This window comes from Typopeltis vanoorti, chromosome 3 (genome assembly GCF_054136105.1).
Source record: "Typopeltis vanoorti isolate ZY-2024b chromosome 3, IOZ_Tvanoo_1.0, whole genome shotgun sequence".
In the NCBI taxonomy this organism is placed as follows: domain Eukaryota; kingdom Metazoa; phylum Arthropoda; class Arachnida; order Uropygi; family Thelyphonidae; genus Typopeltis; species Typopeltis vanoorti.
The window spans coordinates 161227109-161246209 of NC_143551.1; the positions used below are offsets into that span (position 1 = coordinate 161227109).

The 19101-nt window shown below is 34.5% G+C and overlaps 1 protein-coding gene across 5 annotated transcripts in view; it reads right to left on the reverse strand.

Annotated features, from left to right (window-relative positions):
- The window catches only part of LOC150108709 (endoplasmic reticulum transmembrane helix translocase), a 647746-nt gene that overhangs the window by 247422 nt on the left and 381223 nt on the right, over positions 1-19101 (reverse strand). For all 5 annotated transcript variants that reach the window (XR_016548145.1, XR_016548143.1, XR_016548146.1 and 2 more), the window contains exon 13: positions 12122-12232. Coding sequence is in view for 1 of the 5 variants with exons in the window: in XM_090390936.1 (XP_090247062.1) it covers positions 12122-12232 (111 nt within the window). In the remaining 4 variants the exon portion in view is untranslated. The remainder of the gene's footprint in view (positions 1-12121; positions 12233-19101) is intronic.

Sequence of the window (19101 nt, forward strand, 5' to 3'; positions counted from 1 at the left end):
CCTGGTCTGGTATTCTTTATAGGCTGTAGTAACTTCAGCTGCTGTAATGGGTCTGTCAAGCTCAATCTTGAATGAGAACAGGAAAGGCATAACGTTCCAAGATTTGTAGTTTTTGAAAGGAAAGGATATCTTGTGTGGTGGACATCTCTTCACATACACAAAGATTTATATTCACATCCACTTTAGAGAATTTGATAAACTGTCTACTGAATAATGCTGAAGGACTATCAGCTAAGTGCTGCTGTATTGTTATTTTAAAATTATTACTTCCGCTTGTTTCTGCCTTTCCAGTTCTATTTCTATGCTGAATTTTCTGATGATGTCACTACATTTAATACCACTGGTTTGCTATGAACCCAGCTTTATTTCCACAGGTCTTTTAACTTTTTCCTTTTGAAGAAAGCATAGTCCTTTCTCCATTAAATCATGTGATGTTTTACTGCTTCTTTGAATTTTGATGATGTGTCCCAGGTAGCATTATTCCAATTTCGAAAAAAAAAAAAAGTATGGAGTTTCCTTGAAAAAGATTGATGGGAAATCTGGCAGAAGTCTCCATGTTCAGGATCACCATTGTTTCGTGCAGTGGAATTTAAGAAGGGCTGGATTATGATCTGATTTGCTGATGTCAAGACGTTTGTTCTGAATTACTATGTTTATAAGAAAAATGGATATATAAATTCGATCAAGCTTGAAATCAACCTTGATTAGGGTTGTGAATCCCCAGAAGTAGAACAGCAAGGTATGCACAATTCAAATTAATTGTGTGTATCCAGCTATTCCACTACTGAGCGGCACCTCTTATTTTGTTTCTAATGTGAGGATTTTTGGTACAATTCCAATCTATATCCACTATGATGTAGTGGACATCTGTAATGGAACATATATACTAGTGTCCAAAACTTAAGAATGCCATTTCTGAAGATTAGAAATGGCATTCTTGCAATTGATCTGACTAATTGATCTGCAAATTCAGATCAATTAGTTAATAGCAATTTGTATAACTGACAATTTTGGGTAGAAAGTAGGTGGGGGGTATATATTCAAATTTTCTAATCGCACACAAAGGAGTCATGTGGTAGCACTCAACAGGATAAAAATCAAAAGGATGTGCTAAGTGAATTGTAATAAATTTAGTTTAATCCTTTATCCAAGTGTAAGCAAATAAAGTTTGCGCCTTAAATATCGTCAGGACTGAGGAAACTCGTGGTAAAGGAACCAAGCTCTCGTCACTCCTTGTCTTAGTATCTTCCATAAAGAAAAGCACATCACCTTAATGCTATACATTAAGGGGGGGGCACTACCCAAACCGGTTTTGACCTTTGTTGAATGTTCAAGTACAGGTCAAACTCCAAAAACTCAGCATTGTTCCCCTCAGTAAAAGGATCACCCTGCCACTGAGAAGAACTCTCAGAACCGGTTGGCTCTACACCGTGGCAGGCTCACCCCACCACCGAGCAGAGCTGCTCATATCTCATCCAAGGGGTAACAGCAACAGCCATGCCTCAGTTAACTTCACGGGCTACAGCATTGTCATTCGTTACCACCACCCAGGACCTGGGTGACAGCAACAGCCAAGCCTCAGTTAAAACTTCATGGGCTACAGCACTGCCATTTATCACCCATGTTTCCAACCGGTTTCGACATTTGTTGAGGTCTCATCAGTGGGAGCCAGACCCAGAGGTGGTGATAGTAAGGTGGAAGCAATGGAGAAGTCATATTTACCTATACGAGTTGCCAAAAAGTGTCTCACCTTATTATTAAATTACTCTGGATTTAGAGAAAGATGATGGAAGTTTTTTCACTTGGTTAGACTATAATAAATTTAGTTTAATCCTTTATCCCAGCAAGCAAACAAAGTTTGCACCTGAAGTATCTTCAGGACTGAAGCAACTCGTGGTAAAGGTGGACCAAGCTCTCATCACTCCTTGTCTTAGTATCTCCCATAATGCAAAGCACATCACCTTGCAGATATGTATAATGCTATGTATTAAGAGAAGGGCCACTACCCAGATCGGTTTCGACCTTTATTGAGGCCTCGTCAGTGGGAGCCAGACCCAGAAGTGGTGATAGGTAAATATGACTTCTCCATTGCTTCCACCTTACTATCACCACCTCTGGGTCTGGCTCCCACTGACGAGACTTCAATAAAGGTCGAAACCAGTCTGGGTATTGGCCCTTCCCTTAATGCATAGCATTATACATGTCTGCAAGGAGATGTGCTTTGCATTATGGTAGACACTAAGACAAGGAGTGATTAGAGCTTGGTCCACCTTTACCACAAGTTGCCTCAGTCCTGAAGATACTTCAGGCGCAAACTTTGCTTGCTTACTTGGATAAAGGATTAAACTAAATTTATTAAGAGAATTGTGTTTCAAGGAAGCTCTTTTTTGTGAAGGAATGAAGTTGCAACTTGGATGTCCTGTAATGTCTCAAAGAGATCATCTAGAGAAGAATTATTGGAAGCTTCAAGAAGGCCAGAGAGTTTGGAATCTCACGTAGCATTGTATACAGGCTCTTGGCAATAGAATGTGTTCCAGATGTTTGCTAAGAGGTCACCCTCACTCTGGATGCATGAAGACAGATTTTTGGATACAGCAGCAAAACATAATCGATGCACCATGGCAGGTCAGCCACATTCAAGCACAAGTACATAGATATCTTGACAAACTGTGGCAAGATGTCTGTGATAAGTGGGCCTGTATGCCTGAAGGACTGTAGTCTGACCCTTTATGCATCGTAGAGCATATTTTCAGTGGTATTGTATCCATAAAAATTGGACATGATAACAATGGGTTAATGTACTCTTTACAGATGAGAGTCATTTTAGTCTTTCCTCCAATTCTAGATGATACTTGATCCAGTGTGAAAATGGTATTGCTTACCATCATGAAAATATTCTTGAAAGGGATAGATACAACAGTGTTGGGATCATGGTGCGAGAAAGCATTATGATTAATGGATGCATAAAGCTAAAAGTGCTGGAAAAAGGGACTATGACTGGTGAACAATATTGTAACAAAGTTCTTCAAAGTCATGTTCGATTGTTCTGTGGTGCTGTAGGCAAAGAATTCATTTTTATGGATGACAGCACCACACCACATTGTACATGAGAAGTGGAGAAACTTCTGGAGACCGAGGATATTAACTGAATCGAGTGGCCAGCATGCTCCTCAGATCTCAACCTCATAGAACATGTTTGGGATGCAATACAGAAACACACTGCTCCTCAAAATTCCCATCCAGAAAACAAATAAGGCCTTATTCATCAGGATGGACATATTCCAAACTGAAATGTTTCTCCTATAAGTACTGTGCATTAATTAATTACATCTTTAGGAAATTTGTAACTTTTGCCAAAAACATATTGCAATTTAATTTGTATGAAATTTATAACACATTTTGTGCAATATAATTCATTAGTATGCAAACAATAAATTTATGTCTACAGTTAGCAGTAGTAATGAAATTGTTTCATATATAGGAAAAATGTAGTTCGTCCTTAGATTTTTGACATCAGCGTATAAACTTTATAACACATCCACAGTATTTCCAATATAATGTCAAAATTTATCCTTCTGCATCCCTTGGATATTATAAAAAGATCCAAGGAGGTGCAAGAATAGGAGCCCCTACTCCAGCCATGATAGCTCTTCCAAAGTTCCAATAAAACATGAATGAGTATTCATCTATTAAGGTTTTTTTTTAAACCAGCAGGACTATGTCTCTTGGAAAAAACAACCAATCATTATGGCATGGAATAAGTTTCCACATGGTTTCTTTCTTATTTAATCAGACTGTAGAATTCTCATGCATTTAAAATCCATACTGCTTATGTGTTCATACACCACAGAAATCTGATGTGAAGCATAACACAGTGTTGAAGAAACATGGATAAAAAGTGCTAACAATCAATTATCTCCATTAAAAAGAACAATAATTTTTCACACTTAGGAAAACACTAAACTGGATCAACTTACAATAGCTACAGATAGGCAGCATGAAATGCATAATTCCTTGCAGTATATGCAGTGTAGCTATATTTTAAACAGAGATATTAGACTAAATATATGTGAAAACATTTTAAATTTTAAGTCCTTTTATCATATCATTATAGTTGGATGCTAATGGTAGGATGAAATATACAGCCATCAATTGGTGCACAATCATATACTGCATATAAATTTTGTATCAGAAAGCAGAAAAGCAAATGCAATATTTTTTTTTAATTACTTGCACTTAAATCACTTCTTTTTTTTTCATCATCAAATTCTTGATATGTACCCACAGGATGTGTACAAAATAATTGCAATAGTACAAGATGAAAAAGTTACACCGTTACCACTTTGGATCAATAATTTTTCTCCTAAATTGGAAGAAAATTGGTGAATTGTTGATTAATACAATAAATAGACTTAAAAACCAGAAAGATAAGATCTGATAACGTTCGGATCTTGAGAGATAACAGATTAATTTATCTGTTATCTGTCAAGATTCCAACACTATCAGATCTTATATTGCTGGCTTTTAATTCTGTTTACTGTATTAATCCATCTATATCTTGGTCTTCCTCTGAGTCGTTTTCCTGCCAACCTGGCAAAGAACACTTGCTTTGCTAATCTTTCCTCTCACATTCCATTTAAGTGATCATACCATGTGAGATTAGCTCTACTAACATATTTCTGAATGCTAACAATGACAAGTTATTTCCTAATATCTTCATTTTTAATGTGATAAAGCCATTAATGCCGTCTGTTGACTCCACTAATTTTTTTTCAGAATTCTCATGTCAGAGGTTTCCAGTCTTTGATCAAGTGTTTTATCCAAACCCAAATCTCATATCCATAGGTTAAAATTGGTTTGAATTCTGTCTTGTACACAGATAATTTAGTGTTTTGACTAATTTTTTTCTTATTCCATATAAATTTATTCAGCTGACTTCCTACCATAGCAGCTTCACTAATTCTCTTGTCTATTTATATATTTAATTTATCATCTTCATTAAAAATTTGTGTCTAAATAACTGAAAGGTTTACTTGTTCTATAGGCTTGCCATTCAGTATACAGCTGAGGGTTTCAATGTTTATGTCTATTTGCACTGTCTTTATCTTTTTATTACTGATTTTCATAAGAAAGTTATTCAATTTAGTTAGGGAATCTTGCAGTCTTATGTTGGATTTATTCAAAAGTATAACATCATTTGCACAAAGTAAAGAGTTAAGATTAGAATGCAAATTTTTGATATCAGATTTAATGCCACTTTTCTTTACGTGATGCAATAATGAATAACAATGGAGATAATGTGCACCCTTGCCAAGCACCTGACTTAACATCAAACAATCTTCCTAGACCTCCTTCACTTCTAACTGCTGACTTACAGTATAAATAGAGACCATGTATTGCTCGATATGACACTATATAACTAACGTTTTGAAAAGCTTTCCTATTGGTACCTTGTCATATTCGTTTCCACATCAACAAAACTTAAATACAAATCTTTATTATAGTCCCAAGATTTCTCAACTATTTGTCTTTCTACAACTATTAGAGATAGTTGTTGGAAGTTTTTCCACTTGGTTACACCATAAATTAAAGATACCAAGAAAGTATATACTTTGTTTAATCCTTTTTTTTTTTAGAAGTTTATTTTGCACTTAGTTAGACTACAATAAATTTAGTTTAATCCTTTATCCAAGTGAGCAAACAAAGTTTTTGCCTGAAAATATCTTCAGGACTGTAGCAAGGTGGTGCAACTGTTGGCAACTAGGTGCAAAGGTGGACCAAGCTCTCGTCACTCCTTGTCTCAGCATCTCCCATGTGGGGTGTGTTTCAGTGTGGTGCATTGCAATAAATGACATATGTTCTCTGGTAGCATTACTGTATATTTTGTAAATATTATCATTTAGTCAAAATGTAAGAATCAAGGAAAAGAAAAGCAATTTCTTTAGAAACTAAATTAAATATCGTAATGGGCGAAAGAAAATTCGATGTGACACATTCTTTAGGATTAGCACAGTCAACTTTAATAACCATATTTAGTCAATCAGAAAAAATAAAAGTCTGCTCAGAAATGTTAAGGTGACATACAAAAAGCCTGAAATCTAAACAAATGGAAAATTTTGCTGCTTCTCGTGGTTGGTTTGAGAAATTTAAAAAATGGGTCAGAATTCATAGTGTAAAAACTAGAAGATAAAGAGTAAATGTGAATTAAAACTTTGTGGAAAAACTACATCATTAAAAACACAATTGAAAACATTAATAGCTCTTGGAAAGAGGTCACTCTGAAATGCTTAAATGGAGTTTTGTGCAAATTATGGCCAGAAGTTGTACTGGAAGAAGAAAATAACATTCAAGAGATTAGAAATGAAGTTATTCAGATGGCTCAATGAACAGGTTTCAAAATTGTCGACAAAGAGGATGTAAGAAATTTATTTAATGCAGAAGATGGTTTTTCAGTGGAAGAATTAGAAAAACTTGTTAGCAATGAAGCCAAAGAAAATGAAGATGAAATTAAAGAAGTTCCTACCAAAAAAGAATTAATAACCAAAGATTTAAAAAAGGTGCTTGTATGACATTCAAAAACATTTACAATTTTTTTCTGTGAAAATGATCCTGATTTAGGAAGAAATGTTATTGTTAAATGCAATAAATCCCTTTAGGCAATTGTTAAATGATATAGAAAAAAAGCATAAACAATCAACTTTAGATTCATATTTTAAAATGTCGTTATTTTATCTTTGTTAGATATGTAATATTGACTTTTTATTTAATAAAGCTTTTCTTTTTTCAAAAAAATAAAAGACTCATTTTTTTTCGTACTAATGTATCCCTATTAAGGCCATAGTATTTTTACCTCAGAGAATGAAGTTTGCTTAGCAAAGTAATTTCGTGGAACGCATCCTCTTCATTAATTGAGGTATGAATGTATATAAAAGAGCTGAGGCTTTTTTCTCCATCTCTCATACTATTTATCTGTCTTTTCTTTCTCCTAATACTACCAGGCTCTCTTGCAATGCTAACTCCTATAGGCCTATGATGACCAGCCTTTACTTTTTAACCTCAATAAAGGTTGAAACTGATCTGGATAGTGGCCCTTTCAATAGCATTATAAATATCCATAAGGATATATGCATTGCATTATGGGATACTACATGGGTGGTCTGAAAAGTTCTCGGCCTAACAAAGAAGAAACGGATTTATAATTACAAAATTATTTTTATTTTTTAAACATAATCTCGATTAAGACCACCATTGTTTTCGCCAGGAAACCAGGGCAAACAGCGAAAAGTCAGCAACTGGAACAAATCCTAAAACACGCCCCAACTCAACATTACCAGAGTGCAAGATAGGTACTCCCAACATAAGAAGCCTGAATGGCAAAGAAATGGAGGTAGCTGAGGAATTACATAAGTACCAGATCGACATAATAGGGATGACCGAAACAAAAAAGACAAAAACTGGTGAGATCTTTCTGAGCAATAAATACAAAATGTTATATTCAGGCAATAACAATCAATGAAAAGAAGGAGTAGCCACAGTATTCAACATTAAATATGGGGCTAATCTTGAATGGCAAGCAATCTCAAGTAGAGTGATGTGGGGAAATATGAGAATGGGGAACTGGACAATGAGACTTATTTGTGCCTATGGTCCCACAGAAGGTTCTACTAAGGTAGAAGTGGAGGAATTTTTTGAGGTTTAGAGAAAGCAACTGATGCAATGAAAAAGGAAAAGTTGTTCCTTGTGGGGGATCTAACAAGGACCAACAGAGGATTTGAAATTGAAAGTGATCACCATTTAGTCTTGAACAGGATAAAATTCAATTTCATATTGAAAAGAACATATAAGAAAGTTTTAAAGTGAATAAAAGTTGAGATGCTCTCAGATGGATGTGAAATGTAGATTAATATACACAAACATTATTCAAGAAAAAATGAAAGAGTTTCAGAAGATTCAGTGGCAAGCCCTGAAGAAAACACTGATTGATTCAGCTAGAGAGGCATTTGGTGTGGTTGTCTGCAAGGATAGAAAAATCAGAACTCCATGGTGGACACAGGAAGTTAAAGAGGCAGTGAAGGAAAAGAAGAAAGCATATCAAAAGTTCCTGGCAAATAAGTCAGCTTGCGCTCTTAGAGAATACAGAGACAAATGTAAGAAAGCTAAACACTGTGTAAAACTGGCTAAACAAAAGTCATGGGAGGACTTTGGCAGGAACATAGAAAATAAATATCAAGAAGGTGGCAAGATATTCTGGAGGTTGTTGAAGAAGCTCAGAAATGGAAGAAAGAGTGCTATAAAAGGAATTAGAGATGATAAAGGTGACATGAAAACAGGAGAAAAAGATATCCTTGAAATATGGAGTAATTACTTTGAAAAACTGCTAAATGAAACAAGCAGTGATGACAGCACAGTGATAAAAAACACTGACCAGGCATGCAGGCACGAATACATATCCATACTTGAAAAAGCCATCAAAGGCCTGAAATGTGGAAAGGCAGCTGGAGTAGATGATATTCGGGCAGAAATGCTCACGCCATTCAATAAATGTCTTGCAGTTCAGAAGTCCTGAACAGAGGGATGAATTCAGATGATTGGAGTAGAGGTCTCATAGTACCCATATATAAAAAGGAAAATAAAACTGAATGTGAGAATTACAGAGATATTTCTCTACTGAGTGTACTTGGTAAGATTTATGCAAGTATACTTGAGAAACAGTTGAGGACTGTGGAAGAAAAGCTTTGGTGAAGAACAAACTGAATTCAGGCCAAACAGAGGCTGTCAGAATCAGATTTTAACTTTACGACAAATAGTTGAGAAATCATGGGAATATAAAGATCTGTATTAAAGTTTATTAGATCTGGAAAAGGCATCTGCAACGGTGCAAAGAGAGAACCTATTCAAAACGCTACAGTTATATGGTGTCAATGGGGCATTATATCAAGCAATACTTGATCTTTATTCAAGTTGTAAGTCAGCAGATAGAACTGAAGGAAGTACAGGAAGATGGTTTAATGTTAAATCTGGTGTGAGACAAGGATGTACATTATCCCCTCTGTTATTCATTATCTATAAATATCACATTATGAAGAAAAGTGGTATTAAACATGATATCAGAATTGGAGATGTTAATGTCAGCTCTTTGCTTTATGCGGATGATGTTATACTTCTAAATAAATCCGCTTCAAGTTTGCAAGATTCCCTGACTAAACTGAATAACTATCGTAATAGATATGGTAAGAGGGTCAGCAATAACAAGTCAAAGACAATGAAAATAGGCAGAAGCATTGAAAATATCAACTGCATTGTGAATAGAGAACCTACAGAACATGTAAAACATTTCAGTTACTTAGGTATGATTTTTAGTGAAGATGGTAAATTAAATATGGAAAGAGACAACAGAATCAGCAAAGCTGGTATTGTAGGATGTCAAATGAATAAATTTATATGGAATATGAGAGAAATTAGTCAACACACTAAATTGGCTGTATACAAGACAGTGTTCAAACCAATTTTAACTTATGGATCTGAGAGCTTGATTAAAAATAAAACACTTGACCAAAGACTAGAGACTGAGTTCTGAGGAAGATTAGGGACATGAACAGATGGCATCAATGGCAATATCATATTAAAAACGAGGATATTAGGAAAGAATTTGACATTATCAGCATCCAGGAATGCATTAGCTGAGCTAATCTCAGATGGTATGGTCACTTAAACAGAACGAGAGAGGAAAGATTAGCAAAACAAAGGTTCTCTGCAAGGTTGGCAGGAGAAAGACCCAGAGGAAGACCAAAATACAGGTGGATTGATACTGTAAAAAGTGCCTTAGAAGATAGAAATATAAGATTTGATAATGTTGGAGTCTTGAGAGGTAACAGACTGATTTGGAGGAAAATTGTAGATAGGAAGTTAGTAATGATGTAAATTTTTCATGTAGTACTATCATACCCTGTATACACCCCTTGAGGGTACATGGCAGGAATTTATGATGATGATATACAAGTAGCAAAATGGTGTCACTAAAAAGTCTTCACTAATTCATCATGAGATACACATAGTTAAGAATAGCATACAGCAGTCAATGAACCACGAACAACATCATAGCAAACATGCACTTTCTACTGTCATTCATGCTCAAATATATTCTTTTTGTCTGTTAACTTTTGTTATGTTTTTTTTTTTTAGTTTATTCACATAATTTTCCTGATGATGTGAGACAAAAGATTTTCATGAAACTAGTCAAGAAATAAATACAAACAGTTTCTTATTTTATCTGATTCTTTAATTGGGTAATATTACTAGAAAAAATATTCCTAGGTGTATCACCATATTATTATGATACTCTAGAATAGAAATAGTTCTAACTCTTGTTAGAACTATTTCTAACAAGTGAAATTAAGTTAAATATAATTTAATTTCATTATAATATAATTTAATTTCCCAGTGAAATTAAATTAAATATAATTTAATTTCACTGGGAAATTAAATTATACTTGACAGGAAATTATATCCTTCTTTTTCATTCTTATTTTTGTCAAGCAGGAGCAAAAGGTAGGCTAGTCATGAAGATTTTTCTCATACAAACCTGATTAGAAAGGTACTGACCCCAGCACAATGCCTTCAGTTCATTACCCAAGATCTAACTTGATAAAATGCAATGAACAAGTAAAAGTTTTGCAAAAGACACTGCTTTAGGATGTCTCTAGAAAAACAAATTTGGGAGTCAATGTACCTCCCTGGAAGAAGTGGGGGAAATGTATCATCTGCAAGCAATCAGTTGCAGATGACAGAAACAATCTCCTGTCTTCTCTAAATTACTGAAATAATTTAAGAGGAATGGAATCATCTGTAAAAATAAGACATTTTAAGTGATTATTAACTGAAAATTTTCAAACAATTTTTGGTGACACAAAAATAGTGGAATAATTATGCATCTGAAGACTACATGACAAAACAAGAAATAAGCTACAATTCTATACACATTAAAAATCTGGCAACTCTAGCTACAATTAAAAAATTGAGAAGCATTAAGTCACAGACAGATACTGCATAATTTTATCAACATAATAAGTTACTTGATAATAATAACATAATTAATAAGTTGATTCTTTGGAATAAGTTTTATAAAAACAAGAATGTTTTTAAAAGGGTAATCATAAAATTACCCTTTTATGATTCAAATTAAGAATTACCTTTAAACCACTTGTTAATATATAAATAAAATTATAACAATCTGGAAACAAGATAGCCTATTTGGAATACAAATAAAGATACATTACTATTTGCAAATGATCTACAGACATCAATGAATTCATTAAATAGAATTTCAGAACAATAAAATATGAGAATATCAAAAATAAACACAAACACAATGGTTTTCAAAGGAGAAAATCCAATAAAAGGTAGAACAGTAATAGATAATAAAATATTAGAACAAGCACATACTTTCGATACCTGGGATGTGACATCATATGAAGATGAAAAAGCCATAGACATTAAAATTTAAAATGTTGTTAAAGTAAACAGCATAATAAACAATATATTTATGCCATCCCTGATTAAGGAAGAAAAAAAAAAAACAGAATTAGACTATATAATGTTCTGTCTAAACCAACTTTATTATATGGAAGTGAAACATCGACCATAAAAAAATAAAATAAAAAAAAAAGATTCAAACAGCAGAGATGAAATTTGTTAGAAAAACGGCAGGACATACCAAGTGGGACTATAAAACAAATGAAGAAAATTTACAATACCTGAAAAAAAAAAAACAATTAACTACTACATAAGTAAATCTAAACAAAAATTACTAGAACATCTAAATCAAATGGACAATAGCAGACTGCCAAAAATGCTATATGGATATAAAATAAATGGAAAAAAAAAAAAAGAACCAGAAGACCAAAAAAGCAATGGCATGAGACTGTAACAGGCCAGTTGGCCTAAAATCCATGATAAGAATATTCAAATTTTTGCTTTATCGAAAAAAGCTTTCCCCCATTATTTCACAGCTCAGTCATCATAAAGCTGCGAGTCTTATCTAGTTATAAAATTGTTTTGTTCTAAACATGCATTTTAATACTGAACAACAACTTATTTCATTGATGAATATCTAAGAATTTACCTGTTGGTGAGTCAAAACCCCTATGTGTTTTATTCCTAAAGCAAGAACTCTAGCTCCACGTCGCGACATTGCTGTATAGATATCATCATAAAGATCAGGAACACTGGTAAACTAAATGAAAATATAGCACAGGAAAATACATGAATGATCTCATTTTCATTTACATTTTGTAGTATTATCTTTCTTTTAAAATTTAAAAATATGCTTATACAATACTAAGTGTGTGTGTGTGTGTGTGTGTGTGTGCACACACACACGTGCATGCTTGCATTTTCATTTAATGTGTAACATGTTCATGCAGAGCAGGAAGAACAAATCATCTTGTGCTACAAATGATACTTGGAAAGGATGCAAGAATTAATCTCTTTTGGGTGGGCACATCACAGACATAGGCATGTGCTTCGATTAAAACAAACTGTACATGTGAGAGGGGGAATGTATTTGTTTCAAGATATTGAGAGTTTATTTTTCACTTGGTTAGACTATAATAAGTTTAGTTTAATCCTTTATCCAAGTGTGAGCAAACAAAGTTTGCGCCTGAAAGTATCTTCAGGACTGAGGTAAGGTAGTAACAACACGGGGCAACTCGTTGCAAAGGTGGAGAAAGTTCTCATCACTCATATCTCAGTATCTCCCATAATGCAAATCACCTCCTTGTGGATATGTGTAATGCTATGCATTAAGGCAAGGGCCACTATCCATACTGGTTTCAACATTTATTGAGGTCTCGTCAGTGGGAGCCAGGCCCAGTAGTGGAGACACCAAGGCAGAAGCAATGAGAAGTCATCACAAACTATAGGAGTTGCCAAAGGGTGTACAACCTTATTATTGATTTACACTAAACTCTCAACATTTTTCTCTGAATCTGGAGTAATTCAATAATAAGGGTTGTACACCCTTTGGCAACTCCTATAGGTTGTGATGACTTCTCATTGCTTCTGCCTTGGTGTCTCCACTACTGGATCTGGCACCCACTGACGAGACCTCACTAAAGGTCGAAACTGGTATGGGTAGTGGCCCTTGCCTTAATGCACAGCATTACACATATCCGCAAGGAGATGTGCTTTGCATTATGAGAGATACTGAGATAGGAGTGATGAGAGCTTTCTCCATCTTTGCAACGAGTTGCCCGGTGTTGTACTACCTTACCCCAGTCCTGAAGATACTTTCAGGTCAAACTTTGTTTGCTCACACTTAGATAAACAGGATTAAACTAAACTTATATGTTTCAGGATATAATATAAACTAATAATTATGAGCAACTGTATATTAGATTGTTATATTTAAATTGCTAAAAAAAGTGTAAATATGTGAACCAACACGAATGAGACATAGTTCATGTCTCATTCGTGTTGGTTCTCCCATATATGTACCAGATGTTCTCATGTAAGAAATCTCACACATGTAAGGGGGGGGAGAGAATAGGTGTGAATAGAAATACTTTCATTAGAAGCAAATGAATTACTAATAATTTAAAGTTGTGATATTATCTGCATGTCCAATAAGCTGTTATAGGGTGGAACAAATTACATGTTATCATATAATCTCTAGACAAGCAAAATTGTATTTATGGCGGACATAAAAAAACTCATGGGAAATGAAAAAGAAATTTCTTTGCAAACTATAAATAACTAACCAATAATAATAAACAGTACCTACATATATACATTCATCAAAGTTGATCAGATAATTCATTTAGGTGGGACATGAAATATGTGGGCACTGATAAAACATTACATGAGCAAATGTAAATAACTATTTGGGAACACTGATCAAGTGTAAACAGATAAGTATTTTAATATCGACTAGTTTCACCAAATTTAAGCTGTTGACATCGTCAGGGTATAAGGATTGAGGTTAAAACATATCACAAAATAGATCTTTACTGTAAATTCTAAAAATTATAGTTACAAACTAAAATAGCATTGAACGTGAATAATACACGTATCGCGTTTACATGATTTACTAGTTGTTGCTAAGGAACATTCTATAGTTAGCATTAAAGTTCATTTCTTGGGCGTTCCTGGAAGTATTAAAAACCTTGGTTCGTTCCTGTTAAGGTTATCTGTAGTGCGTGCGACTGTGGCTGCTTCTTTAAACATTTGAGAGTGGTAGTCTCTTCTATGTAAGGGGTACAACTTTTGTGCCACTCAGTGATATGGTTTGTTATGAAGAAATGTGATGACAGGCCTGATATGTCTTGTCTGTTATTTTTAACATAACCAACGTGTTCCTTCTGTCTAATCTCGAGGCTTCTCGGAGTCTGGCCGATGTAACTTGAACCACATGAGCATGGAATATTGTAGACTCCAGCATACTTATAGAAAGGATGGGTATCTTTTGGAGATAGTAGTAATTTATGAATTGTTTCTATAGGTTTGAATGCCACTCTTATTTTGTGTGGTTTGAGGAGATTAGCGAGCTTGTTAGAGATACTGCTCACATACGGAATAGCAATTGTTGTAATATATTGAGTGCCTTCTCGTTCTCTTTGTGGTGGCTCAGAGAAAAGGATTTTGTTGACGAGTCTTCGTGCGTGCGACTGTGGCTGCTTCTTTAAACATTTGAGAGTGGTAGTCTCTTCTATGTAAGGGGTACAACTTTTGTGCCACTCAGTGATATGGTTTGTTATGAAGAAATGTGATGACAGGCCTGATATGTCTTGTCTGTTATTTTTAACATAACCAACGTGTTCCTTCTGTCTAATCTCGAGGCTTCTCGGAGTCTGGCCGATGTAACTTGAACCACATGAGCATGGAATATTGTAGACTCCAGCATACTTATAGAAAGGATGGGTATCTTTTGGAGATAGTAGTAGTTTATGAATTGTTTTCTATAGGTTTGAATGCCACTCTTATTTTGTGTGGTTTGAGGAGATTAGCGAGCTTGTTAGAGATACTGCTCACATACGGAATAGCAATTGTTGTAATATATTGAGTGCCTTCTCGTTCTCTTTGTGGTGGCTCAGAGAAAAGGATTTTGTTGACGAGTCTTCGTGGGTAGCCATTCAAGGTGAGGTTATTAGATATAATGTTAATTCATCTTTGAGGTCCTTTTCATCTGTTGTAATGCGGATAGCTCTTTTCTTTAGTATGCATACTATGTGAGTTTGTGAGAAATGTGGTGTGAGGAGCTGAAATGTAGATAATGTCCTGTATTCGTAAGTTTCCTGTAGACTGATAGGTTCATAAGGCTATTAACTTGCTTCTGAATTAAGATGTCTAAGAACAGTAGTTGTTTGTCTTTTTCAAGTTCTAGAGTAAATTTAATAGAATGGTGCAAGGAGTTGATTTTACTGAGAAAATCAATTAAGTCATCTTTGTTGTGGTTCCAGACAATGAAGATATCATCTACATATCTCCACCAAATTATTGGTTTAGGATTTATTTGAGATAAAATTTTATTTTCGAGATCCTCCATAAATAGGTCAGCACAATAAAGTGAAAGGGGGCTACCCATTGCCAGGCCAGTTAATTGTTGGTAAATAGTTTTCATCCAAGAAAAATAATTTGAATTCAGGCAATGATTGTACAGTGAGGTCACATCTTGTGGGAATAAAGTGCCTAAGATGTTGATAACTTCCACCACAGGAAAAAGAGAAGTGACATCTAAGCTTGCAAGTAGATCATTTTGAGATGTAGTAATGTTTTTTAATTTATCCACAAAATGTTGTGAATTTCGGACATAACGCTCTGAGTTATGGATATGTTGTTGTAAGAGTTTAGAGAGATGCTTAGACAATAAGCAGGTAGGTGAGTTAATGCCATCTACAATGGGGCGTAAAGGAATACCTTTGTGAACTTTTGGAACCCCATAAAGTCTTGGAGTTAGAGGGTGCATGGGTTTTAATTAGATCTGTTGGTCAGTTGATCATATTGTGTAGTAATTTGTTTGTGTCATTGTGGTTTTTTAATGTAGGATCTTTCATTAAGATATGGTAAACAGGCATGTCAAACAGTAGATTGTTGACTTTATCCTCATAGTCCTTGGTGTTTAATATCACATTACTGTTACCCTTGTCTGCCTTAAGTATTATGATATCTTTCTTTCTCTTCAAATTATAAATGATTCTTCTATCTAGAGAGATGAAGTTTTGGTATAGGGTTCTAGAAGAGGAGAGTATTATGCAACTTTTTAATCTGAGGTCATTTGCTATGTGTGGTGGTAATAACGAGACTGCTTTGTCCAAACTGCAGATGAAATCTACTTTTGGTATTTGTTCAGGTGTTATAACATAGTTGAAACTTTTTTGAGGAAACAATTTCAGGTTTGGTTAAAACGTGATTCGATATTCGGTTATCTGGCAGAGAAGGTTTGGACTTAATATGGTTTGTATAAAGATGGTTAAATTTCTTGATTTAGATCTCTTTGCTTTTATTGAAAACTTTAGCATAGCTAGTGTTGATCATTCTGTAAGAGTTGCCAAACTTCTTGGTCTAGAGGGCTCGAGATATCCATGAAGAAAATGTAACACTGTGAGTCTATTTGACTTAACAAAAATCTTGTGTGTTGTATCCTTTCACGAAGGAGCGAGAGAGATATCTTGAAATAAATATTTTTTGCCTGTCTCAAATTGAATTGATGTTTAAAATACAGGAACTTAGGAATTATACAGTTATCTTGACATCTTTTTAACAAAATCCTTTTCTCTGAGTCATCACAAAGAGAACGAGAAGACACTCAATATATTACAACAACTGCCATTCTGTATGTGAGCAGTATCTCTAACAAGCTCGCTAATCTCCTCAAACCACACAAAATAAGAGTGACATTCAAACCTATAGAAACAATTCATAAACTGCTACGATCTCCAAAAGATACCCATCCTTTCTATAAGTATCCTGGAGTCTACAATATTCCATGCTCGTGTGGTTCACGTTACATTGGCCAGATTTCGAGAAACCTCGAGATTAGACAGAAGGAACACGTTGGTTATGTTAAAAATAACAGACAAGACATATCAGGCCTGTCATCACATTTCTTCATAACAAACCATATCATTGAGTGGGACAAAAGTTGTACCCCTTACATAGAAGAAGACTACCACTCTCGAATGTTTAAAGAAGTAGCCACAGTCGTATGTACTACAGATAACCTTAACAGGAACCAAGGTTTAATACTTCCAGAGATACGGAAAACCCTAATTAGATCTCTGAACACACAAGAAATGAACTTTAATGCTAACTATAGAACGTTTCTTAGCAACAACTAGTAAATCATGTACACGCAATACATGTATTATTCACGTTCAATGCTATTTTAGTTTGTAACTCTAATTTTTAGAATTTACAAGTTAAGATCTATTTTGTGATATGTTTTAACCTCAGTGCTTGTACCCTGACGAGCTTAAGTTTGGTTAAACTAGTCGGTATTAAAATACTTATCTGTTTACACTTGACCAATGTTCCCAAATAGTTATAATAAATTTAGTTTAATCCTTTATCCAAGTGTGAGCAAACAAAGTTTGCACCTGAAAGTATCTTCAGGACTGGGGTAAGGTGGTACAACACCAGGCAACTCGTTGCAAAGGTGGAGCAAGATAACATCACTCCTATCTCAGTAGCTCCCATAATGCAAAACACATCTCCTTGCAGATATGTATAATGTTAAGCATTAAGGGAAGGGACACTACCCAGACTATTTTCGACCTTTATTGAGGTCTCTTCAGTGGGAGCCAGGCCCAAGTGGAGATACCAGGCAGAAGCATTAGCAAGGTCATCTCTACCTATAGGAGTTGCCAAATGGTGTGCTACCTTTTTATTAAATTACTCTGGATTTAGAGAAAGATGTTGAAAGTTTATTTTTCACTTGGTTAGACTATAATAAATTTAGTTTAATGTTGTACCACCTTACCCCAGTCCTGAAGATACTTTCAGGCGCAAACTTTGTTTGCTCACACTTGGATAAAGGATTAAACTAAATTTATTATAGTCTAACCAAGTGAAAAATAAACTTTCAACATCTTCCCAAATAGTTATTTACATTAGTTCTGTGATGGAGAAAATACACGTTCATTATTACGAGCAAATTATCCTGTATCATTGTAAGTAAATGATAATGTTAAATAACAAATTACACGATAAACACAGTAATTAACTTTAATGAAATGAAAGCACAGATATTTCATACTGAAAATAAAGTACATCATCAGTGCATAGAAAGAAGCAAATCAAAGAAAGATAAGATGGGAATGCAATGTACATACAACAATGGTTTATTGATTAAAAACTGTTGCCGCATGCTAGAAATTAATATATTAATAAATAATATTATTAAAATTATTTTTGATGGTTACATACAATAAGAATCTCCCAAACTTATGGGAGAGGAAGAGAGAATCATTCCGATTCAAATTTGGCTGATGTAAAAGGGTTTCACAACTTTTTTTAAAAAACGTTCATGTTTAACACTGCTTCAATGGAGAAGATGAGCTTCATCCCATCGGATACTGTGTTTAGTGCGAATACTATGTTGTGCCAGACCAAACTTTTGAGATTCATGTATTTAATATAATATTGATGTTCATTAATTCTCTTTTTCCTCCACAGAATGGTCTTTGCCAAAGTATGTCAGACTACATTCACAAGGTATCTGGTAAAAGCCAGCTAATGATAGAGATGAAATTTGCCTTTTGTTGATGGCAACAGATAAGAAGTTTTGTTAATAGGAAAATATGTGTGGAATAAGGTGATACCTCTTCAAAATTCTATCAACAGGTTCAGAGATACCAGAAATATCAGGAATATAAATATTAGAAATATAAATTTATTGAAAACCTACCTTTACTGGCAGATGCATTCATCAAAAGTCTGCTCATCACACATCTCAAAAAAATTGGTGTTGTCAAGTCTTTAATTAATAATGCACATGTGTGCTCATCTTCCTCAAGCTTACAAGAACTTCTCACTATCAAAACTTTAATGGAATTGAATGGTTACAATCCTAATCAAATCCAGCAGATAATCGACTCCTATGTTCCA